Source organism: Chiloscyllium plagiosum, chromosome 42 (genome assembly GCF_004010195.1).
Source record: "Chiloscyllium plagiosum isolate BGI_BamShark_2017 chromosome 42, ASM401019v2, whole genome shotgun sequence".
In the NCBI taxonomy this organism is placed as follows: Eukaryota; Metazoa; Chordata; class Chondrichthyes; order Orectolobiformes; family Hemiscylliidae; genus Chiloscyllium; species Chiloscyllium plagiosum.
Window position 1 is genome coordinate 434,526 of NC_057751.1, and position 21,633 is coordinate 456,158.

Consider the following 21,633-nt stretch of genomic DNA (forward strand, 5'->3'; position numbering starts at 1 on the left):
GGTGGTCAGGGTTTCTCACTGTCATTATTCCACACCATCATTTATCAACACATCATACAGTCACAAATGAGCCAGTTACGAGGCCCATTGTTTTGTGGAAGCATTTGCGAAATCCTGTGGGATTTAAAGCACTGCCCTCATTTTCCCAAGAAACCGGCCAGCCTGTGGTGATGGTAGTAGACAAGAAATAGCATTATGGCTCCTATCAGTTATTTTATAAGTATTTTTTAAGATGGCAAATAATGTTGGCATAGTCAGAATTGGTCAGCTCTATGTCCCAAGACGGAAATGAAACAACTCATTGCTGTGGGCTTGGAGTCACATGTAGACCAGAACAGACAAGGATGAGAGATTTCCTTCCCGAAAGGACATCAGTGAACCAGTGATTTTGACAAGACTTTGACAGCTTGACAGTTAGTCTCCTGATCAGAGTTTAATTTTTATTTCGAGATTGAGACCTGGTCAGCAAACGTGTCTTGATTTTGGACCCTAATTTTTGCACTGTGCTAAGAAATTAAAAGATATTCGCTTTTGACTTCATAAAATATTTCTAAAAGTTGCTCCTTTTATGGCATACCACACAATTATGAGCAGCAGTTTTAAGTAGACTTTCACTGTGTATGGGCAGGCTTCAGGGCTAAGTACAAGATATCAATTTCAACAAAAGGCAAGAATAATTGTTTTGGGAGAACAGAGCAGATAATATTCAACATGCAGACACACACCAGAGGGAGAATCATCCCAATGGGCAGCTGATGGCTCATTTTGGGAGCATGCTGGTGGATGCGGACATCAAGACCTGGTTAAGATAATTGGTAAAGGGAGCCAAAAAAGGTTGACGCGCAGCAATATTTCTTTTTTACAAATAAGTTTGTTGTTAAGAATGTGCTGCTTCAAAAATACTAACTCCCAAAATCAAATGGATAAATAATTCAAAATTGAACATTTGCAGACCCAGGGCACATTGAGAAAGTGGGAATAGTTTGACAGCTCCTGCAAGATGGGTCAAAATGACTTCCTGATGTGCTGCAGGATTCCAGACAATTGCACAAACTCATTCCTTATTGCTACAAGAAGCGGGAACATCATCTCTTGCCTGCTCTGGATGGGTTGTGGAAGATCACCACTCTGAACATGCACAATGGTCTGTCCTGCCATCAGACGAAGGTTTGGAAGTAAGCGGTCTCTCCAAGATGGTTTGGCTGCACAAGTACAATGGTTTGGCTGCACAACTAGCAACTAGAGAATCATGTTAGGCAATTAGAGGCTAGCAACAGGGATAAAGTTGAATTAATCCACAATAACAGACTTAGTAACTTGGTACTGGAGCCCAGCTACCTCCTGTAACTATCTGCAAGGGTCTCCACAGGGTAACACCCCAGTGGATAGGTGGCCCCAAGTGATGAGCAGGAACCTTACTCTCACTGTCCAGATAGAAACCTGTTCTCATTCTCTCTCGCGCACACACACACACACACACACACACACACACACACACACACAATTAAGGCTCTGAAGATTTTATCAATTACATTCTATGTTGTTTGGCCTCTGGCAAATGGAATTTAAGTGAGATAGAGTAACTCTCGACTAGCTGTGAGGAAATACTGCTATGGAATTACCCGAGTTTTAAACAAGCCCAGCTTGTTTGCCAGTGATGGACTCTTCTCTATGCAAGTTGAAAGGGGTGGTGCTAGAAAAGCACAGCCAGTCAGGCAGCATCTGAGGAGCAGGACCGCCTGTGCTGTTCCAGCACTGCACTTTTAGACTCCAAACTCCAGCATCTGCAGCCCTCACTTTCTCCTCATCTCAATATAACGCAAACTCCACATTTGGACCATGATTACACATTAAGTATTAAGATGCAAATACAGTGTAACTACAGCCAGAATCCAAACTCTGGGTTGAACTTGAAACAAGGCTAGACACAAGACTTAAGTCTTGGCTTCAGAGCAAGTTCGATATTAACCTGGAGGTGTGCAATTATCCCAATTATATGAACTTTGAACAGTTCAAATGGAGTGGGCCCATTACACCGAGGATTGAAATCTCAAGAACTGGTTAGACTGACGCAAGTGGGACACATCACTGGTTTCTGAACTAAGTCACAATTGCTAAGAATGGGTGCTGCAGGATTGAGGTTACAAAAAGAATTCAAGATTACATTTTAATTTTGCTTTCAGCCTACAGAATACAAAATCAGCAAAGGTTTGAACATGCAAGACAAGTATTCCTTTGAGCATACTTTATTTGAATTGTTTAGATTCCAGCAAAGTATACTTTCAGGACTGAATGCATTTCTCCTTAGCTAATCAGAGTGTAATGTTGACTTAATCTGATGGAACAATGTTGCCTGTCCACTGATGACACAATCACAATCACAAATAACCTGAGGACCACAGTTGGTTTTTATGAGTTAGCTAGCAGCAACTCATTCTTTTTGAATTCAGAAAGCAATTCTTATACTGAGTACCGACCACAGAATATGGATAATTAAGGGGTGATTTGATTGCATGGTTGATAGAGAGTGTTGAAAAGGCAGATGCAGAGCAAGTATTTTCTCTGGTTTGAGGAGTCCTGTGCAAAAGGACATCATCTTAGATGAGAGGTACACTGTCCAATGGTGAAATCAGCACTTCTTCACACCGAAGGCAATGTGGAACTGCCTTCCTCAGAAAAGCAGAGATTGCATCAATCGAAAAATTCACAAATAGATAAAGTTTGATTGGGCAAACGCACAAGGAAAGAAACCAAGGAGGGTAAATGGACTGATAGATCGATCAGCTGTGACCTAACTAAAGGACTGAATTGCTGTAAGGGTCTTGTATTCTAACTCTTGCATTTTCAGAAGATGGCATTGATGTGGGATGCATTTGTGTTACTCTCAAGCTTCATTCACCTCAATGAACCAACACTGTCTGAAAAAGTTAACACTTCTAGGTGGGAAAAACAAACAAAAGGAATTATTTCTACCTGGCACCTACAGCCCAGCTGGAAATGCCCTGTCCTGTGGAACTCAAATGTCCGACTGGTGTTTCTCAGTGAACTCATCACTTATTTTTGCAGAACTCAATGTTTTCTTGATTTGGTAGGAGTTGGCATCAAGTCTGAATTAAGCAAAGTTCCGAGTATTAGAAATTTTAGTCAGTAGTGGGAATAGAGGAACTTGTTCCTGTCACATTATTCAAGACTGAGATGCATGAGCTAAAAGAGAAACCAGAACTAAAGTGCAACATAATAGGAGTGTTCACCACATTTTGAACATTGGTTAAAATCTTGGAACTCCACACCTAACAGCATTGTGGAATACCGACACCATATGGACTGCAGAGATTCCAAGAGATAGCTCACTACCAGCTTCTCAATGGGCGATAGATGGGCAATACACTCTGGCCTCTTTAAAAAAAGCCCAGAACCTACTTACACCTTAGGGATATTACAAATCAAACTAAGTAATTTTGTAAGAAAATAATTCAAGCATTATTCCAAGCAAATTTAAACGTAAATGTAATTAGGCCATTAAGAAAAACATAAAACTCAAGTGAAGACTCAGCAACAACTGTTGGAAACAAAAGACATTCCGCTATTTTTTTGCTGAGCTTTTGAATGAGCAATTCTTGCGCAGTAACTTCAGAACTTTCATTTTAGGAGTACAGAGAAACCATTTGGCCCAAATAACCTCTTTCATATCAATCAGACTGTAATAAATATCTCCATTGAATGGAATTAAATAAGGAATGACTGGTACCTTCAGGTTCTCCTTTCCATTAGGATAGTAATGCCTTGCTTCAGAGTGTGAACACTAACTCACTGGGATTCCTTCAGCTGGGATAGAAATCACCTTGCAATGGAGTACATTTGGACAGCATTAGTCAGGGTAGCAATAATCTCAACTGGTTTCAAAGTAGAGAAGAGAAAGAATTTTCCAGATTTCTTTCAGTGAATGGACCTGGGTTTTTATTTGTGTTGTCCTTCCAGGGAAATGCATGACTTCCAACCTGGCGGCTGACTCTTTTCTGGGGGAAGAGACAGGCTGGGTGGATGAGTACATGCTTGTCCTGCAGGTCACGGTTTGGATAAAAACAACCGGCTTATCAGGAATCATCTGCAAAGAGGAAGGTTCTCCTGAAATGTTAACATTACTTCAGTCTCTGAAAAGATGTAGGTGCTACCAGAAATACTGAAATTTACAAGCATTTTCTGTTTTTCTTGCAGTTAAACGAAACACTCTTTGCTCCTCATTGGAAGTGTTCCCTTGGGCAAAAATGATATCGTTCCAGATGTTGATGGCTCAATCTTTAGAGATTGTAGACATTAGAAGAATAAGATCACAATCACGATCAACATTTACTCAATAAGATGGCAGTTTGGCATTGATCTTCCACTTGCACCACGGCCGATCCATCTTTCAACCAGAATTTGATTAAAGTTATTCTGCTGTTCCAACAAATTACACACCCCATCCCAAAACAAAATGTCAAGTGCACAATACATTTGACACAAGCTGCAGTATTCAGTGTCAAACACACAAATGAAATTTCATGCAAGGTCAGGGTGTGGGAGAAATGGGTAATTGCCAGCACTTACTTTGAATGATACAAACTAATAAAACATACTGAATAACAGTGAGTGAAATGTACAAACCAAATCGGCCCTAGCCAGTTGTTGTTTCGCTCATTTCATCAGCTTGCCTTCTTATGACCTGTCACTTGGAAAACAAAAAATGCTTCACTCAGTGTACTCAGTAAATAAAGTCTCAGGGGAAATAAATCTCTATCCAAGTGTAATAAGGGGTTCCATTTTCAGAAGGCCTCCCTGGAAAGTCAGTCCCATTTCCAACACTCCCCCACTCGGCCACTATGCCCATAGTTTTTCCTCTCTGGGTCTCCAAAGGCATTTCCTGACAGCTTCACAGGTAGAAAAGTACTTCAGAAAGGAGGGCAGCTGGCTCCTGGTGCAGAGATTGGCCACAGAGAAACGCCAGTTTATGAGCATACTTGCAGGGTGCAGGCACTCGGATTGTGCCTGACCAGTTCCAGTACAAGTGGCAGAGTTTGAAGGTGAGCCTGCAAGAAAAATCAAAGAGGTTCCATTGGATTCAGATGAAAATCATAACCCAACACATACCAGCCAATTAGACAGCATTAAAGGCTTGCATTGATATAGCACCTTTAAGATCCTCAGGATGTTCCTCAGGGTTTTAGAAACAATGAAACACTTTTCAAAAGTGTTTTATTTGTAGAAAATATGGTACCAATTGATACACAGCAAGCTCCCACAAGATCAGTACTGTCCAACATAGATGTATAAATGTTCCTTTTAAATGATGATTTAGGGATAAAACGCTTATTAGACCACAGGGGAAAATTCAGCTAATCTCCTTCCAATGGTAATAAAAACTGGAAATCTAAAGCCATCACAGAAAATGCAGGTCTGGCAACATCTGTTGAGAGTAAATAGTTAACATTTCAAGTCCAGTCTGACTCTTCAGACCTGACCAAGGGTCACGTGGGACTCATTGTTAACTAGATTTCTCACCACAGATGGTGTGTCAAATTCTGCTGTACGATTCTTCTTTACATCCACCTGAAAAGGGGAGAAAGGACCTTGGTTTAATGTTTGACCTGAATACTGGCAGCACAGACTGGTAATCTGGGTTGTATTCTGAAGTCTCTGGAATGGGCTTTAAACCCTCAGCCATCTGATTTTGATCTGAGCATCATGTTTGCATTTTCATAGCAGGTGTACACCACCTGCAGAAAAATGGCCACATGGATGCAAGCCAAGCCCAATACTTGTCAACCTTGTCTCACAGGGTGACATTCACAGCCCTGTTTCTGCTCCCATTGCCAAGTTGGCAACACAGGACTGAACTTTCCAAATTAACCACCAGTGCCACTCAGAAGGACAAGATCACCAGATATATGTGCCCACCAGCTTCAAGTTGCCCTCCAAGCCACTCACCATCCCGATTTGAGAATATATTGCTGTTCCTTCAGTGTCACAGACAAAATTCTGCAATTCCCTAACAACATTGTGGTTGGACCTGCAGCACACAGATTGCAGCAGTTCAAGGTGGACACAAAATCCGAGCCAAGCTGAGAGCTGCTCTTGCAGTCTAGCCAGCAAATATCCTTGTACCTACATCACCCACATTGATTCTGGTCAACGTCACGGTGCTGTTTGTGTCAAAGTTAATTGCCATATAGGACAGCAAAAAGGTGGCTTTAAAATTTTATAGTATGATAAATTGCTTTGGAACATTCAGAGAATGTGAAAAGCAGTATGAGCATCCAAACATACACCAAATGGAGACAGACTGCCCTTTCCTAAATGAGATGAAACCTGACACATGCCCGCACATACCTACATATGCTGACAACAGAATGCCTAAGATTAGATAGAGAAAAACATTAACGATAACAAAAGACAGATGGGAGTGGAGGTTTAAGTGAAAAATATAGTTGTTTCCTTCTCCAATAGTTATATTGAATGACCAGCAGCTGTTCCACAAGACACACTAAGGAAATCCATGAGCAGACATCACTGAAGGATAGCAGTAATTGGTTATTTTAAACACCATGAAAGAGTTAGTGTGCAAGTTGATTAGATCAGACACGCCTATGTTTGCTGATTTGTATGAAATCTTTCAGAAAAACATACAACTGCATTAAACGAATTGAAATTTTACATTTGCACCCAAGTCACCTTAACAAATCCATACTCCCCTTTGTCTTCAATTATCCTCATTCCCTATGCCCACACTTGACTGAATAAGTTATGTAAACATGCCACACTAATTCCAACTCCCTTCAACGCTGCATCAACCATCTCATTGGCCCATAAAGATCCTTTCTGGAATTAACTCTGCTTTCTATGTTTCTCTGAAAGTTACTATTTAACTGCAGAAGTATATAAAAATGTAAATTTCAAAATGGGCACACAGTGTATGTTTTTCACAACTGTATACAAGTTGCTTAACTAAATGCTGTGCGCTGTGGTACCCAAAATATTTTAAATCAATTTCACTAAAATACTAATCGTGGTCTTCACTGTGTGCAAGATGACACAAAAACGAGAGCCACATGCGACCAAATAGAAAATCACATCCTCAAACTCCCACCCTTCGCTTTGATCTGAAAAAACAAAACTTACTTCATGTGTTTTTCTATGCAGTGATCAGTCCCATTCACCTTACCTCTGCATGTGGTCAGGGCTGAGCTTCAGACTGTTGTACACACAGATATAGTGCGTTGGGATTCCACAGCCTTGACGAACAGTATGAGCCAACAGGAAGAAGTCAGTCCTTCAAAACAGGGAAACCATAATGAGATGAGAGAGCAACCAAGCTCACCTACACCCTATTAAACACTGTCAAGACAATGGGCATGTCTGCGCAGTGAAGAATGATCAGAGCCCAACAAGGATTACAAGCAGTGTCCAAACTCAAGGGAGAGGAAACTTGCAGTTCTTCTTGCCCAGTTAGTTCATGAGTTGTCAGAGTAGGTCCCGAGTATAGCGGAGATAGAACAACTGAGGCCACACAAAAAGGACTTGAAGATTGCAGCCTTATTTTCCAGATATACTGACTTAGTTGGTTACAAGGAATGAACTGCTGGATTCACACCTGGCAATTTTGTCTTTGCAATAAATGGACTTGGACACAGCCTGAAATGGAACAACCTAGTCGGTTTCTCCCATGGTCGACAGCACAGGAGCACTGTTTTGACACAGAGTGCCCTTGATTAAACCTTTGCTTCAATACCAATGCTCTTTTTTACATATTTGAGCTTCATTTTCTGAAGTTGCACCTCTCACACCATTCACTATTTTGATTAGATTAGATTAGATTCCCGACAGTGTGAAAACAGGCCCTTCGGCCCAACAACTCAACACCAACACACCCAGGGTTCCCCTACATTCACCCCTAACTAATGCACCTAACAAGACAGGCAATTTAGCATGGCCAATTCACCTGACCTGCACATCTTTGGATTGTGGGAGGATTAGGCCTGACAGTAGCTGGACTAACAAGCCAAACACAGGTAGATGGGAGGTCATGTTGCAGCTGTACAGGACATTGGTTAGGCCACTGTTGGAATATTGCATGCAATCCTGGTCTCCTTCCTATCGGAAAGATGTTGTGAAACTTGAAACGGTTCAGAAAAGATTTACAAGGATGTTGCCAGGGTTGGAGGATCTGAGCTACAGGGAGAGGCTGAACAGGCTGGGGCTGTTTTCCCTGGAGCGTCGGAGGCTGAAGGGTGACCTTATAGAAGTTTACAAAATTATGAGAGCCATGGATAGGATAAATAGGCAAAGTCTTTTCCCTGGGGTCGGGGAGTCCAGAACTAGAGGGCATAGGTTTAGAGTGAGAGGGGAAAGGTATAAAAGAGACCTAAGGGACAACGTTTTCACGCAGAGGGTGGTACGTGTATGGAATGAGCTGCCAGAGGATGTGGTGAAGGCTGGTACAATTGCAACATTTAAGAGGCATTTGGATGGGTATATGAATAGGAAGGGTTTGGCGGGATATGGGCCGGGTGCTGGCAGGTGGGAATAGATTGGGTTGGGATATCTGGTCGGCATGGGCGGGTTGGACCGAAGGGTCTGTTTCCATGCTGTACATCTCTATGACTCTACAACAATCCTTTAACCAAAATCCAAAAAGCTCCAAAATTTGAATTTTTTTTGTGAAGTTTTTATCTCATTAACAAGGTTATTTGACGTGCCAAACGTTAAGCCAACTCCACAACCATTCAATGCATACCACTCAGATGTGACTTGACTGGGGTGGGGGGCAGCACTAGCAGTCCTCAATTCTATCCCAGGGCCAGTTACTTACAGTGAGTCTGTTCAGTAAGATCTTTTAAAATTTCACTGTTGAACTATCACTTATTCCGAAATACAAAAAATTCCAAATTCTGAAAACCAACTGGTGCCGAGCTTGAATAAAGGATTTTGTACCTGTACTTGCACTGAGGGCAGTAGTGACATAAAATCTCCAACCATTCACCAGATGTGAAGATAGCCTGGGGCTAACAGAGCTTGAAATACCCAACAATCAGTTTGGATAAGAGCTCATCATGCTGCCAGGAATATATTGGCATGGACAGAAGATTTGCTAATGGAAGACAGACAGTTCGGATAAGAAGGGCATGTGTAGGATGGCAACCTGTGTCTAGTGCAGTGCCACGGGGTCAGTGCTGCTGCCACAATTACTGACAACATAAAGTAATGACTTTGATAAGGAAAATAAATATACTGTAGCCAGTTGGCAACAACAGGTGGGAAGGCAAATGAGGAGGAGGACACAGATAAACTCGGTATTCAAAAACATGACAGAAGGAATAATGTAGGAAAATGGGAGGTCATGCAATTGGCAGAAATAATAACAAAGATGATTAGTATTTAAATGGATAAAGACTGCACAGGGATTTGAGAGCCCTCGTGTATAAATCACAAAAACATCCAAGTTCAGCAGGTAATAGGATAGGCAAATGACATGCTGGCCTTCAGTTTGGGGTGTATACAAAATTGGGAGATTTTACTTCAGCTACACAAAGCACTAGTCAGATCACAACAGAAGGACAGAACTGTTTTGACCCCTTTACCTATGAAAAGATGTGGCATCGGAAGCAGCTCAACGAAGGTTCATTCTGCTGACCTGGAGCATGGAAGGATTGTCTTATGAGGAGAGGGTGCGTAGTAATGGGCTTGTACTTGAGTTGAGAAGTATGAGAGGTGTCCTTATTGCAATGTACAAAATTCCGAAGGGAATTGAGGTACATGCAGAAAGGTTCATGTGTAGTATTTGGCGGATGTAGTACCAGAGGGGATAATCTCAGAATAAGGGGCCACTTGTACAAGACAAAGATGAGGAGGAATTTCTTTTCTCCAGGTTTGTGAATTTGTGATTTTTAAAAAATAAGTTAAAAAAACCACAGAGGTTGGGTTATTAACAAGACTTAATGTCAACATAAAGAGATTTTTAGTAAGCGAGGGAATCAGGGTTATGGACAAAAGCCATGAAAATTCATTTGAGAATGACTGGATCAGCATGGATCTCATTGACTTAATGGGCTGAATCACCTACTTCTGCTCCTATATCATCTGCTCTCACCATTCCCTGCTGGTGACAGTGTGGTCCATTACAGTTCCAGGAGGTGGCACCTCGAGCCTGCCTGAAGCTGCCTGTGCATACAAGTTGGTGCTGATCCTCTTCTGCACCACAATCACTATCATTTTTGGGTGATAATTGCTGAAAACCTCAAAGCACTTAAGGAGCTGGGGAAGCTCATAATCTGTCACTGCATTCAGCTGGCCATCAGATACTCCATCCCGGTACACAGCAATCTTCTCTGGGAGACAGTGGTTTATCTGCAAACAACAATTAAGATTCAAAGTCAATGAAAACTTAGCACCAAAATCCCAGTAACTTGCTGCTTCTATCACCGAGTCAAAGCCACAAGGAGCAATCAAGTACAGTCAGACACTTCAAACAAGGACCACACTCTGCTTAATTAATTCCCAGCTGAACACGAGGGAGGAGACAAAATAGAAAAGGAAACAAAAAAGGGCAACTGTAGACTGGAACTGAAACAACAACACTGAACCGGCAAGAACAAATTACTGGAAATGTTGGAATCTGTACAAAAATCAAAAAATTGCTTGAGATCACAACAGGTTAAACAATTCCATGGAGAGAGGGCAAGCTAGCATTTTAAGTCTCGGTGACTCTTCATCAGAGCTGAAGTGAACTGTGGAGGGACAGCATTTATGCGATAGTTTTGGAGGGGTGGGGGTAGAGGGTGTCATGTGGCGATGGAGCAAAGATGTTGATAGTTCAGATTAAGTGATCATAATGCGAGAATGGCAGAACAATGGTGAGTCTCCTGTCAGATCTGAAGGGACACTAAGTGAAATAGAACATGGAACAATACAGCACAGATCAGGTCCTTCGGCCCTCAATATTGCGCCAACCTGTGAACTATTCTCAACACGAAATGGTGGAGTGGCGGGAGAGGCCATTATAACAACCTAAAAGAAAGCGAAGAAATGTGAGTTACCTTAAAAGGTGTTAAAACTCAATATTAAGCCCAGAAGGCTGTAAAGTGCTTGGTCTGAATATGAGATTTTGTTCCTCCAGTTTGCAGTGTGATTGATCAAAGCACTGCAGTATGCCAAGGTCAAACAAAGTGGGCACGTGAGCAGGCTCTGTGTTAAAACAACCAGCTATGAGAAGGTCAGGGTCATGCTGGTGCTCAGATTGGATGTGTTCTGCAAAGCAGTCACCCAGTCTGTGTCTGGTTTCTCCAATGCAGAGTAGGTCACAATGGGTGCAGTGAACACAATACACAAGATTGGAGGTGGCACAGGTGAAATGTTGGTTCACCTGGAAGGACTGTTCAGGCCCTTGGATGAAGGAAACATAGCTGTTGAAGCAAATTTTGTCAAATATCTTGTCACAAGACCAGCAGTGACATGGAGAGCAACAAACGGTGAAATAGACAATCAAAATTCCTGTTCGAGGGAAGAGCAAAACTCCTTCAGTATAAGGGATTCCTCGAAGAGATGTGACAGTGGATTAAACAAAATGGAGGAACACAGCTGCAGATGCTGGCAAGTGTTGAAGATCACTGCAGGTGAGACAATATCCATGGAAACACAGCAAGCTCATTCTGAGCGTAGATAACACTTCAAAGCTGAAGTGAAGGATGGAAAGGAGAGCATTTATGGTACAGTTTGGGATGGGAGTGGGGGGGGGGGTTGATGGTGGTGGTGGAACCTCCCCTTACCCAACACTAAACACCAGGGCTTTTCAAAGATACGGGTCTTTCAGAATGACATCCTTAATGGGAGGAACAGAGACAGAGAGTGGGAGTGTGGGGGGACGCGGACAGAAGTGGGTTGGGGAGTCAGAGAGAGAGAGCGATCGATCGATGAAATTACCGGGGTCGGTGGGGGTGCAGACAGATGCAAGATAGAGAAATCTGTCGTTTCTGACACTTCAGTCACTATGTTTACCGACAGAGCTGTCCATTGTTAGAGAAAATGAAAAGAAAAGAAGTGCTGTCTATGAATCTGGGCAAGGAGTTGAGGATATAAATTACAATCAAGTCTCTAAATGGGACCAGCTGGTTACCATACCTACTGCATGCAACCTTCATGTTAAATTTGATCAAACACAGAATTACAGAAATGCACACAATGCTTATTTGTGATGCCTTTACTAACTACCTCATAATATTTCTTCAGGGATGCCACCATACAAATCTTTAATCCGTCAATGATTTCCTGATTGGGCATCTGAAATGCAACCTTCGAAAACCATTTGGTCATTGCCCTGGGTAAAAGAAACGCAGAATGAGATCTCGACCTCAGCTCTCAATTCAATTCGATGCTATTTGTGACGAGTGATTTATTCTGCTGTAATCTCAATGCAGCAATTTCCAGTGGTGTTCAGAAGTGGTCTGAAAGCTCCGATTTTCCTCCTGCTACCTATTGATGCCTAAAGGATGCACCCTCAAGCCAAAGTGTGAATTCAAATGGCTGATCGGGATTAACAAGTGGGCTGAAAAACATACCCCTTACCTGGATTGGTAACTTCACCCAGCAACAACTTAGGTGACAAGATCCAGCATAGACTTCGAATCTCTGGAGATGATTCACCAGCGCTGCCTTCTCAAAACTTTATAATTCCCATGACAAGATGGATGTGTCAACGTGAGCATCCTCTCCCAGGCCAACGTCAAGCCATCAGTCAGGCACAACCAGCTACCATGGGCAGAACACATCATTTCTCAGACCTGACAAGACTCCCAAAACAAATACTCCATTCTGAGCTCCCCAACAGTATGCCATCATTAAGGAGGGCAACAGAAATGTTACAATGACACTTTGAAAGCTACCTTGCACAATACAATATATTCTTGAATAAGTTTGAATCGCTTGCCTCAGAGCATACAAACTGGAGCAGCATCTGCAAAAGTGCTAACTAGTTCCAGAACTGAGTGGAGCTTGTGGAGACCAAGTGCAACCAGCAGAAAGAGCACACAGAATTCAGAGTCCCAACCACCCACCATCTCAAACACCACCTGGCCCTTCTGTGGCAGAGTCTGAGGTTGGACCATTCAGCCACTACTGAATTACTCTTCCCTACCCTGCTGCAGTGAAAGCAAGCCACCCTTGACCCTGAGGGATTGCCCAAGGAGGCAGTGACACAGTGCCTTTATGTCGTCTAACTGCAAAACAGTATCAGGATTGCGTGCAGGCTTTTGCCCAGGACTCCTTCGCACCTGCATCTTTTCTTTGTTTTCACTTTCGTTTTATGTCTACTCTCTCTTTTCTTGGGTTCTTAACTTTATTTGGAGGTGGTTCGTCAACAAGATCGTCTGTGTGCGGAATGGCAGCTTCTCCCTGCAATCAAAAGCAGCAACGGACACTGCTCCGCGTGGCCTCGTGGCAACTGGAGTCAGTGGTGGCAGCAGGGATGCCCTCCCAGGATTCAGGGCTGGGGGGGGGGGAGCGGCATCAAAGCTCCTCTAGCAATGGAGGGAGCAGCTGATTTCTCCAGATGGTGTCACCAGCAACATGACAATTTGGAACAGAGCGCAATCTTGGCAGGATAGTAGCAGAGGCCTGGTGCGACAGCGGAGCGAGGGACTCCTTGTTGCAGTAGGCCTGGAGCCGTGACTCCTGGCGTTGATGAGGCTGCAGCATGGGGTGCTGGAGCTGGGGACTCCTGGTTGCAGGAAGAGCATGGGTTCAGCACCAACATCAGCATTGTAGGGCACATTGGCAAATAGATAGCACCAAAAGAATGCCAACTCTTATGTTGGTGGGTCTGGTGCAGGCAGTGGAGGAGGGTGGCAGCACAGATAATCAGTGAGTGGGCTCAGGGTTTAGTTTCACTAAAATCTTTGATAGTTTTTGTTCTTCACCAATTCAAGATGGTACAAGCTTGTGGCAACTGTTAACACTTCACTGAATTAACTGTAAAATTCAAGTGACAATAAATTGTTAAAAGACTGAACAACTGATTAAGAAAAGGTATTCAGTGAATGTTAGAGAGGTATTCTTGTTCATATTACACTACACAAACTGGAGCTCAGAATCCACAGACTCGCCAGTACGAGCAGAACACTGCAGTGTTAGAAGTTCTTCTTTCTAATAAGAAGACATTCAATTAGACTTCAAACTGCTGTCCCTCAGGTGGAAACCTAACTTACAATGGCAGCATATCACTCAGCAAGGGAGGTTTCACAGGTAGCTTTACCAGTTCTTATTTGACAATAGGGTAAGGGAATGTGTCTGGGTGGGTTACTCTTCAGAGGGTCAGTGAGGACTTGTTGGGTCAAATGGCCTGTTCCCACACTGTAGGGATTCCATGATTCTATTGACACATTCTCGTCAAGTTGCTGCTCATGAAGACCAGCAAACAGCTTTTTGGAACAACAATTGTGACATCACTGCACCAAACTGGCTGTAACACTTTGCGATGGCCTTAAGTTAATGACAAGTACAAAAATGTACATCTGTAATTCTGATACCAACAGCAAAATAAAACAAACTGCCAGAAGCTTGTACAGAAATGAGGACAGGGACCCAAATCGTGATGAAAAGCATTTACCTTAAGGCTTAAACCAAATGCGTGCATTATCCATTGTGTGTATGAAATGCAGCAGGATTTTGACACTTGCCAGTTCAGATAGTGACTGCGAGCAAGATACTGACTTTGCGTTTCTCAGATATGCCACTCTCTGACAACATCCTGCATTACCTGGACTGCAATGTGCCAGGAAGTTGCTTCAAAAGGGCAATTATTTGCTCAATTGCTCAAACTGGTGAATGAATGAAACAAACCATCAAGCCTCTGAGGGGAATATAGGCTAAATGCAGGAAAATGAGACTAGTTTAGTTTGGGAAACATATCAGCGTGGATGAGCTAAACTGAAGGGTCTTTCTGTTCTAGATGACTCAATTAATAAATAAATAAGTTGAGAAATCCAGGTGCACTATCTTAAGCCAGAGGGTAACAAGCATGCGGAACTTGCTACAATTCTAGTTGGTGCAGCGATATGTTGAAGGGGAAGACAGCCAAGTATGGGGGAAGGAAGGAACATATGATTCTGTCAACAGGGTTTATTCAAGTCAGGTGGTTTGTGTGAAATAGAAACTAAGTGGCCAATTCCTGTGCTGTAAATATTCTATAATCAAGCACGGTTTGGAGATAGATAAGTAGTCACAGAAACCACAAATCTTCAAAATCCCCATGTGTTCTAGTTGGTTTTAGTGTACAGCTCCCACTAAGAATCCATCGAACAGATTCACAGTATCATTGGGCAAATATCACTCATCACAGATGTTCAAGGATATAGAGGAATACAGGATATTAAGCGCACAGAACTGGCCTGACCAAAGTGATCAGTATTAGCTCAGACACCAATCCATGAATTTCACAAGGAAACAAAAACTGGCACTCTCTCAGCTTGTAGTGCAACAGAGGTGCCCTTATGAACTTGGAATGTTTACATATGCTGTGCTTTGACCTTATCGTGCAGCTTCCTCAGCATGGATGCAAATCTGATTCTTAACAATCAAAGAAAAATCCAGTGGGCTATAACGTTGGCAGGCAGGAATTAGAAAACAAGTTTGACCTGATCAGCACAAAACCCTTATGTGATCTATTAACGTGGATAAGGAAAGCTGCGTATACGAGGAGGACTTGGTTTATTTACCTATAAAAGTTGCACTTTACATTGTACAAAAGTAAAATGCCCCAATCCCCAATATACTTCATGAGAACACAATTAAATGAAGCTGAGACAATGAGCCAAAGATGAGCTTGGGGTTCCATAAAAGCATAGCAGATCAGGCAGCATCCAAGAAGCAGGAGAATTGACGTTTCGGGCACAAGTTCTTCATCAGTTTCCTGATGAAGGGCTTATGCCTGAAACTTCGATTCTCCTCCTCCTCAGATGCTGCCTAATCTGTTGTGCTTTTCCAGCACCACACATTCAACTCTCATCTCCAGCATCTGCAATCCTCACTTTCTCCTAATGAGTGAAAGATGCAAGTCAAGTCACAACAATTTGGTGAGTCAATAAAATGTGGAGCTGGAAAGGCACAGCAGGTCAGACAGCATGGAAACAGGAAAGTCAATATTTCAGGACAGGACCCGTCATCAGAATTGATGACAATTTGGCAACTTAGTCTTAATTAGATCCTTCATAGTAAAAAAAAAATTCAAGACGCAGGAAAGTTAAAGGAGGAAACAGAGCCCAGTCAAGTGAACGCCAGGAAGAGAACTGAAAATGAAGAGCTGTGAAGAGCTCAGAGTTGGAAGAGCAGAGAGATTTTCAAAGTTTATAGACTTGTAAGAAGTTACAGTGGTTGGTGAGGCATTGGGTAGGTTAACATTAGATTAATTACTGCCCAAACATTTCAGTCTCAATGAAAAGATGGCTTCAACAGCATAACAAAAGCAAAGTAAGGAAGATGCTGCACATCTGAAATACAAAGTCAAATGGAAATTCTCAACTGGTCACGCAGCAACTGTGATGAAACAGAAAGGTTTAAAGCTTCAAACACTAACATGATCAAAATGACGACAGATTGGGAAAGGGGGAGGTGAAACGAGACTCTGCTGTCACTTGTACATCCAGCCAATGAAACTAAGTACGCAAGTGCAGCAGGCAATCAAGAAAGAAAATGCCATTTAGCCTTTACAATGAAAAGATTTGAGTACATTAGCAAGGATGACTTGTTGCAATTATTCAGGGCCTTGGTGAGACCACACACGCAATATTATGAACAGTCTGGTATCCTTATTTGAGCATGTTCTGGCGGAAGAGGGAGTGCAATAAAGTTTCACCAGACTGAATCCTGGGGTGGCAGGACAAATGAATGAAGACAGACTGGATTGATTTGGACTACGTTCACTGGAGTTTATAAGAATGAAAGGGAACCTCATCTCAAACTAAAATTCTCACAGGACTGGACAAGTTAAGCACTGAAAGCACATTCCTGGTGATAAGGGAGCCTAAAACCAGAGGACACAGTCAAAGGATACAGAGAAGGCCATTTCGTACTGAGCTGAGGAGCAATGTCTTCACCCAAAGAATAATTTGCTGCCACAGAAAGTACGTGAATCTGAAACACAATGTTTTCGAGAAGGGATTACATACAGTTCCTTGGGCTAAAAGGATGAAAGGATGCGGGACAAATGTAAGAACAGAGTTGAGCTGGATGATCAGCCAAGATCATATTGAATAGTAAAGCAGGCTCAAATGGGTGAATGGTCTACAGGCTCCTATTTTCTGTGTCTTGATGTAACTCTGCTCCACTTCACACGAGCTGTCGTCTGAACATTTCCACTTGAGTATTGTTTCATATGTCAAATTACCATCTCCTTCAGGCAAACCTACCAGTAGCTCGAATGCATGTCTTAAGATTTTGACCTTCACAGTTTCATTTATCAGAGAACATGAAAGTGCAGGTGAGACAGAGCGCAAGGCCATCATTTTCATTATTTGCTTGCCTGAACAATAGCAAGTTGAAACTTGCTTTGCACATGTTTGCATGCTTTGATCATGCTACAAAATTTAAAGCAGATTTTCCTGTATTGTGGGTTACAGGGAGCTATCTGAACAGTCCACTGACATAGAACTGGTCACAGTGCAGCTCTGATCCCTGAAATGCATAATGGTATTTGACTGATTCACAGTGGCATATTTGTGCAATATCTCCTCACCACCTTCCCAGATAAAGGTGCAAGCTCCAGTGATACAGTAACAGCAAAACAATCAGAGCATCAGAAACATGTTGCTCACCCAATTCCCAGTTCACAAGTTTGCAGGTCTACAAACAACGCAAGTGGTCAGATACTTTGAGGTAAAGCCCTGCTGAGGCCTTGCAGCCTCTAATACCTATTGGGTGAGATCAGTGACCTTGGGCTCTTCTTTACTGATGGCAGAGACAGCGAATGGGCAGCGTTTTAAGTGATACACTTGGAGGAACAGAACAATCCCTTGGCAAAAAATATTGTTTAAAGCAATCACAGTAAAACATTTCAAGTAACACCAAGCAGCACAGACTTACTTGTTCATGCTGGCAACAAATCCAACAACAGACTGCTTTCCCCTGACAGGGTCGTGGTACACATCCATTCCTATCACCATAAGCTGCTTCTGAAACAGGGCAGACAGAACACTGAGCACAACAGACATACTTAACACTTGCACTCATCTGGGCAAAGCTGAGAGTTGTACATTACACCAGAATAGTTAGAAATCATTAGTGAATAGAGAATACCGACCCAGCGCAAGAATATAGTACTACTTTGTAGTTTTAAGAAGAATCATTTAGACTCCCAAGCCTGTTAAATTTCTGAGTAAGATCACGGCTTATGTGGAACCCAAATACGTAGATTCACCTTTGTCCCATGGCTCTTGATACCTTTTATTAGCTAAAAATGTACCATGTGTTTGCAAATGAACCATTGTTTGCACACCAATTCCTGTTTATACAACCAATTCCAAAATCACCCTATGTTTGCAGATAGATGTCTTACATCTGAAAGGTTCAATTTACCTTTAATTCAAGAAAATAATGCGGGTGCTAGAAATTGTAGAGAAAGACAGAAAATGGGGACGGCACAGTGGCTCAGCAGTAAGCACTGTTGCCTCACAGCACCATGGACCTGGGTTGATTCCACCCTCAGGCAACTTTGTGTGTACAGTTTGCAAATTCTTCCCATAAATGTGTGGGGTTCCTCTCGTTTCCTCCCACAGTCCAAAATGTACAGGTTAGCTGGATTGGCCATGCTAAATTGCCCATTGAAGTCATGAGCTGAAAATGTGTTGCTGGAAAAGCGCAGCAGGTCAGGCAGCATCCAAGGAACAGGAGAATCAACATTTCGGGCACAAGCCCTTCTTCAGGAATCTGCCCGAAACGTCGATTCTCCTGTTCCTTGGATGCTGCCTGACCTGCTGCGCTTTTCCAGCAACACATTTTCAGCTCTGATCTGCAGCCCTCACTTTCTCTCATTGAAGTCATGAGGCAACAAAACACTTTTAATCTTTTAGATGTTTATTCTGTAATTACCAAGTGTCATGCAGAAAGCAGTTTCAGACATCAAACAGACAGACAATGTGCAGCTTCATCAAGTGTCTACAGCCCCTGGATTAAAAAAAGACAACTGCAGTCAACGTAGAACATCTCCTAGTGCCATCTAGATTTACTCACCAAAAATCTGATACATTTGCAGACAACCTATGAGCCAGAGAACTTGTCATTGCTTCAATATTGCACTATGGTACGAAATAATCCATGTCTTGGAGAGTCATAGAGATGTACAGCATGGAAACACACTCTTCAGTCCAACTCGTCCATGCCGACCAGATATCCCAAACCAATCCAATCCCACCTGCCAGTATCTGGCCCATATCCCTCCAAACCCTTCCTATTCATATACCCATCCAGATGCCTTATAAATGTTGCAATTGTGTTAGCTTCCACCACTTCCTCTGGCAGCTCATTCCATACACGTACCGCCCTCTGTGTGATAAAGTTGCCTCTTAGGTCTCTTTTATATCTTTCCCCTCACCCAAAACCTATGCCCTCAAGTTCTGGACACCTCTACTCCAGGGAAAAGAGTTTGTCTATTTATCCTATCAATGCCCCTCATGATTTTATAAATCTCAAAAAGGTCATCCCTCAGCCTCTGACGCTCCAGGGAAAACAGCCCTAGCTGTGTGTAACTCAAGCTCTGTAAATAGGTAACCAAATAAAATCATCCATGCTTGATGCAACACATTTACCATAGCCATAATGGAGAGCTGAGGCATTCCTATGATCACTCTGACCACATAGCTCTTAGAGTTTGCTGGTCTCCGTTGGAGAGTGCAACGTATACCTTGGATTTGAAAGGCTCAAACTCGTCAACAGGAGACCCTATCTCTCTCTCGGCATCAGCCACAAGCATTCCTGCCCCTCGGTGGAGAAAACTTGGCCCATTGACAGTTGTCAGTCAATTAAAAGGGGCACTGTTCTTATTGTTGGCAAGATGTTGGAGCTGGGCTGTTTGGTGGGTGGGCCCACTGGCTCACCAGTTCCACTCAACAATATGCATTGATAAGGTGGCACTATGATGTAAATTTTTCCTCCTTGCAACTGCTCAGAGGGGAAATAATTGGGCTAGTTGTCTGTGAAGAAAGACCCCATTCTCACCATTTCACTCATTAAGGTTTAGGTGAGAAGGTCCATCGATCAATTATTGGACACTTAAGGGCCTCAACTTACCACCTCCTGGACTTAAGGTTTTGGAGTGCAGTGCTCGTGTCGCCACCTGTGACTGTCAAGTCCCACTTGCTCTAGAGGTCTGTCATAATTTGGAGAAAGTGAGGACTGCAGATGCTGGAGTACCAGAGTTGAAAAATGTGGTGCTGGAAAAACACAGCAGGCCAGGCAGCATCCGAGGAGCAGCAGAATCGACGTTTCGGGCATAAGCCCTTCTTCAGGAATGAGGTTGGTGAGCCAAGCGGGCTGAGATAAAAGGTAGGGGGGAGGGAATTTGGGAGAGGGGCGCTGGGAATATGATAGGTGGAAGGAGGTGAGGGTGTCATAATATGTCTGAACAGGTTGAGGAGTCATATCTACCACCCGCTCTATCACCTACCTTGGTTATGGGTGAGAAGGGTATCTTGTTTCATGACTGGTGTGGGGTTAGAAAGGACGGCCTCCAACTTCCCCAATAGAGGACCCAATATAGAGAAACATCCCAGAAGGAAATCCCAATCAGAACTCGTGATTGGGGCGTACTAGTTCAACACAACTTCAAAATAGATCAACGTGTTCATTTCAAAACGTGGCTGCTTCTCAAATTGGTTTTCCCTTCTGGGATAGATGAGGGGTGGGTTGGCTTTGACTGTGACCTCCCCATCTCCACAATATGATGATAACGAGCACACACCCATGGAGGAGGCCTCCACTGGTCGTCGTTAGACAGGAAGCTGAATGGCTTTATAGAAGCTCCCGTCAACTGTTTTTCACATTGGACTATTAATGTGGAAGGGGTTCAGTTAACTCAGCTGATTGGACAGCTGTTTTTCAATTCAGAGTGATGCCAACAGCATCAGCTGAGGTTACAATGAAGGACTCTCCTTCTCAATCTCTCCTATCACCTGAGGCATGGTGACCCTCAAGTAAAACTCACCAGTCATCTTGCTAAAGAGACAGCAGCCTGATGGTCTGGCAACTTTACTTTGTGTCAGAGTCACACAGCAGACTGCTTGAAAGGAAGTTACCTTGTGCAAATAAAGCATCAGGACGACTTGAATGTGGAAAATTTCATTCCAAACCCTTAACAAAACCAGCTGTGTAAGCAAACACGGAGCAATAGTGACCCTACATTAGGTAGAACTCTCTCCACTTAAACATATTTTGGGTTATGTCATATGCAGCTGAGGACAGGTAGAAGACTTGTTTAAACATATTCGAACAGAACCGCCTACAGTACATTCCTCCCTTTAGTGAAGCTGAGCCTCAGCCTTGAATTTAAGCTTGCATCTTAGAACAGGGACCTGATCCCACAAACTTTAGAATCCCTACAGTGTGGAAGTAGTCCATTTG

General features: G+C 42.9%; 1 protein-coding gene across 3 annotated transcripts in view; it reads right to left on the minus strand.

Annotated features, from left to right (window-relative positions):
* Positions 1-1,488: 1,488 nt before the first annotated feature.
* Positions 1,489-21,633, minus strand: part of piwil2 (piwi-like RNA-mediated gene silencing 2) — a 72,807-nt gene continuing 52,662 nt past the window's right edge. For all 3 annotated transcript variants that reach the window (XM_043681172.1, XM_043681171.1, XM_043681170.1), the window contains 5 exons: positions 18,103-18,191; positions 12,241-12,346; positions 10,124-10,380; positions 7,199-7,306; positions 1,489-5,066 (listed from right to left, as the gene is read on the minus strand). In XM_043681172.1, coding sequence (XP_043537107.1) covers positions 4,910-5,066; positions 7,199-7,306; positions 10,124-10,380; positions 12,241-12,346; positions 18,103-18,191 — 717 coding nt within the window. In that variant the 3' untranslated portion in view covers positions 1,489-4,909. The remainder of the gene's footprint in view (positions 5,067-7,198; positions 7,307-10,123; positions 10,381-12,240; positions 12,347-18,102; positions 18,192-21,633) is intronic.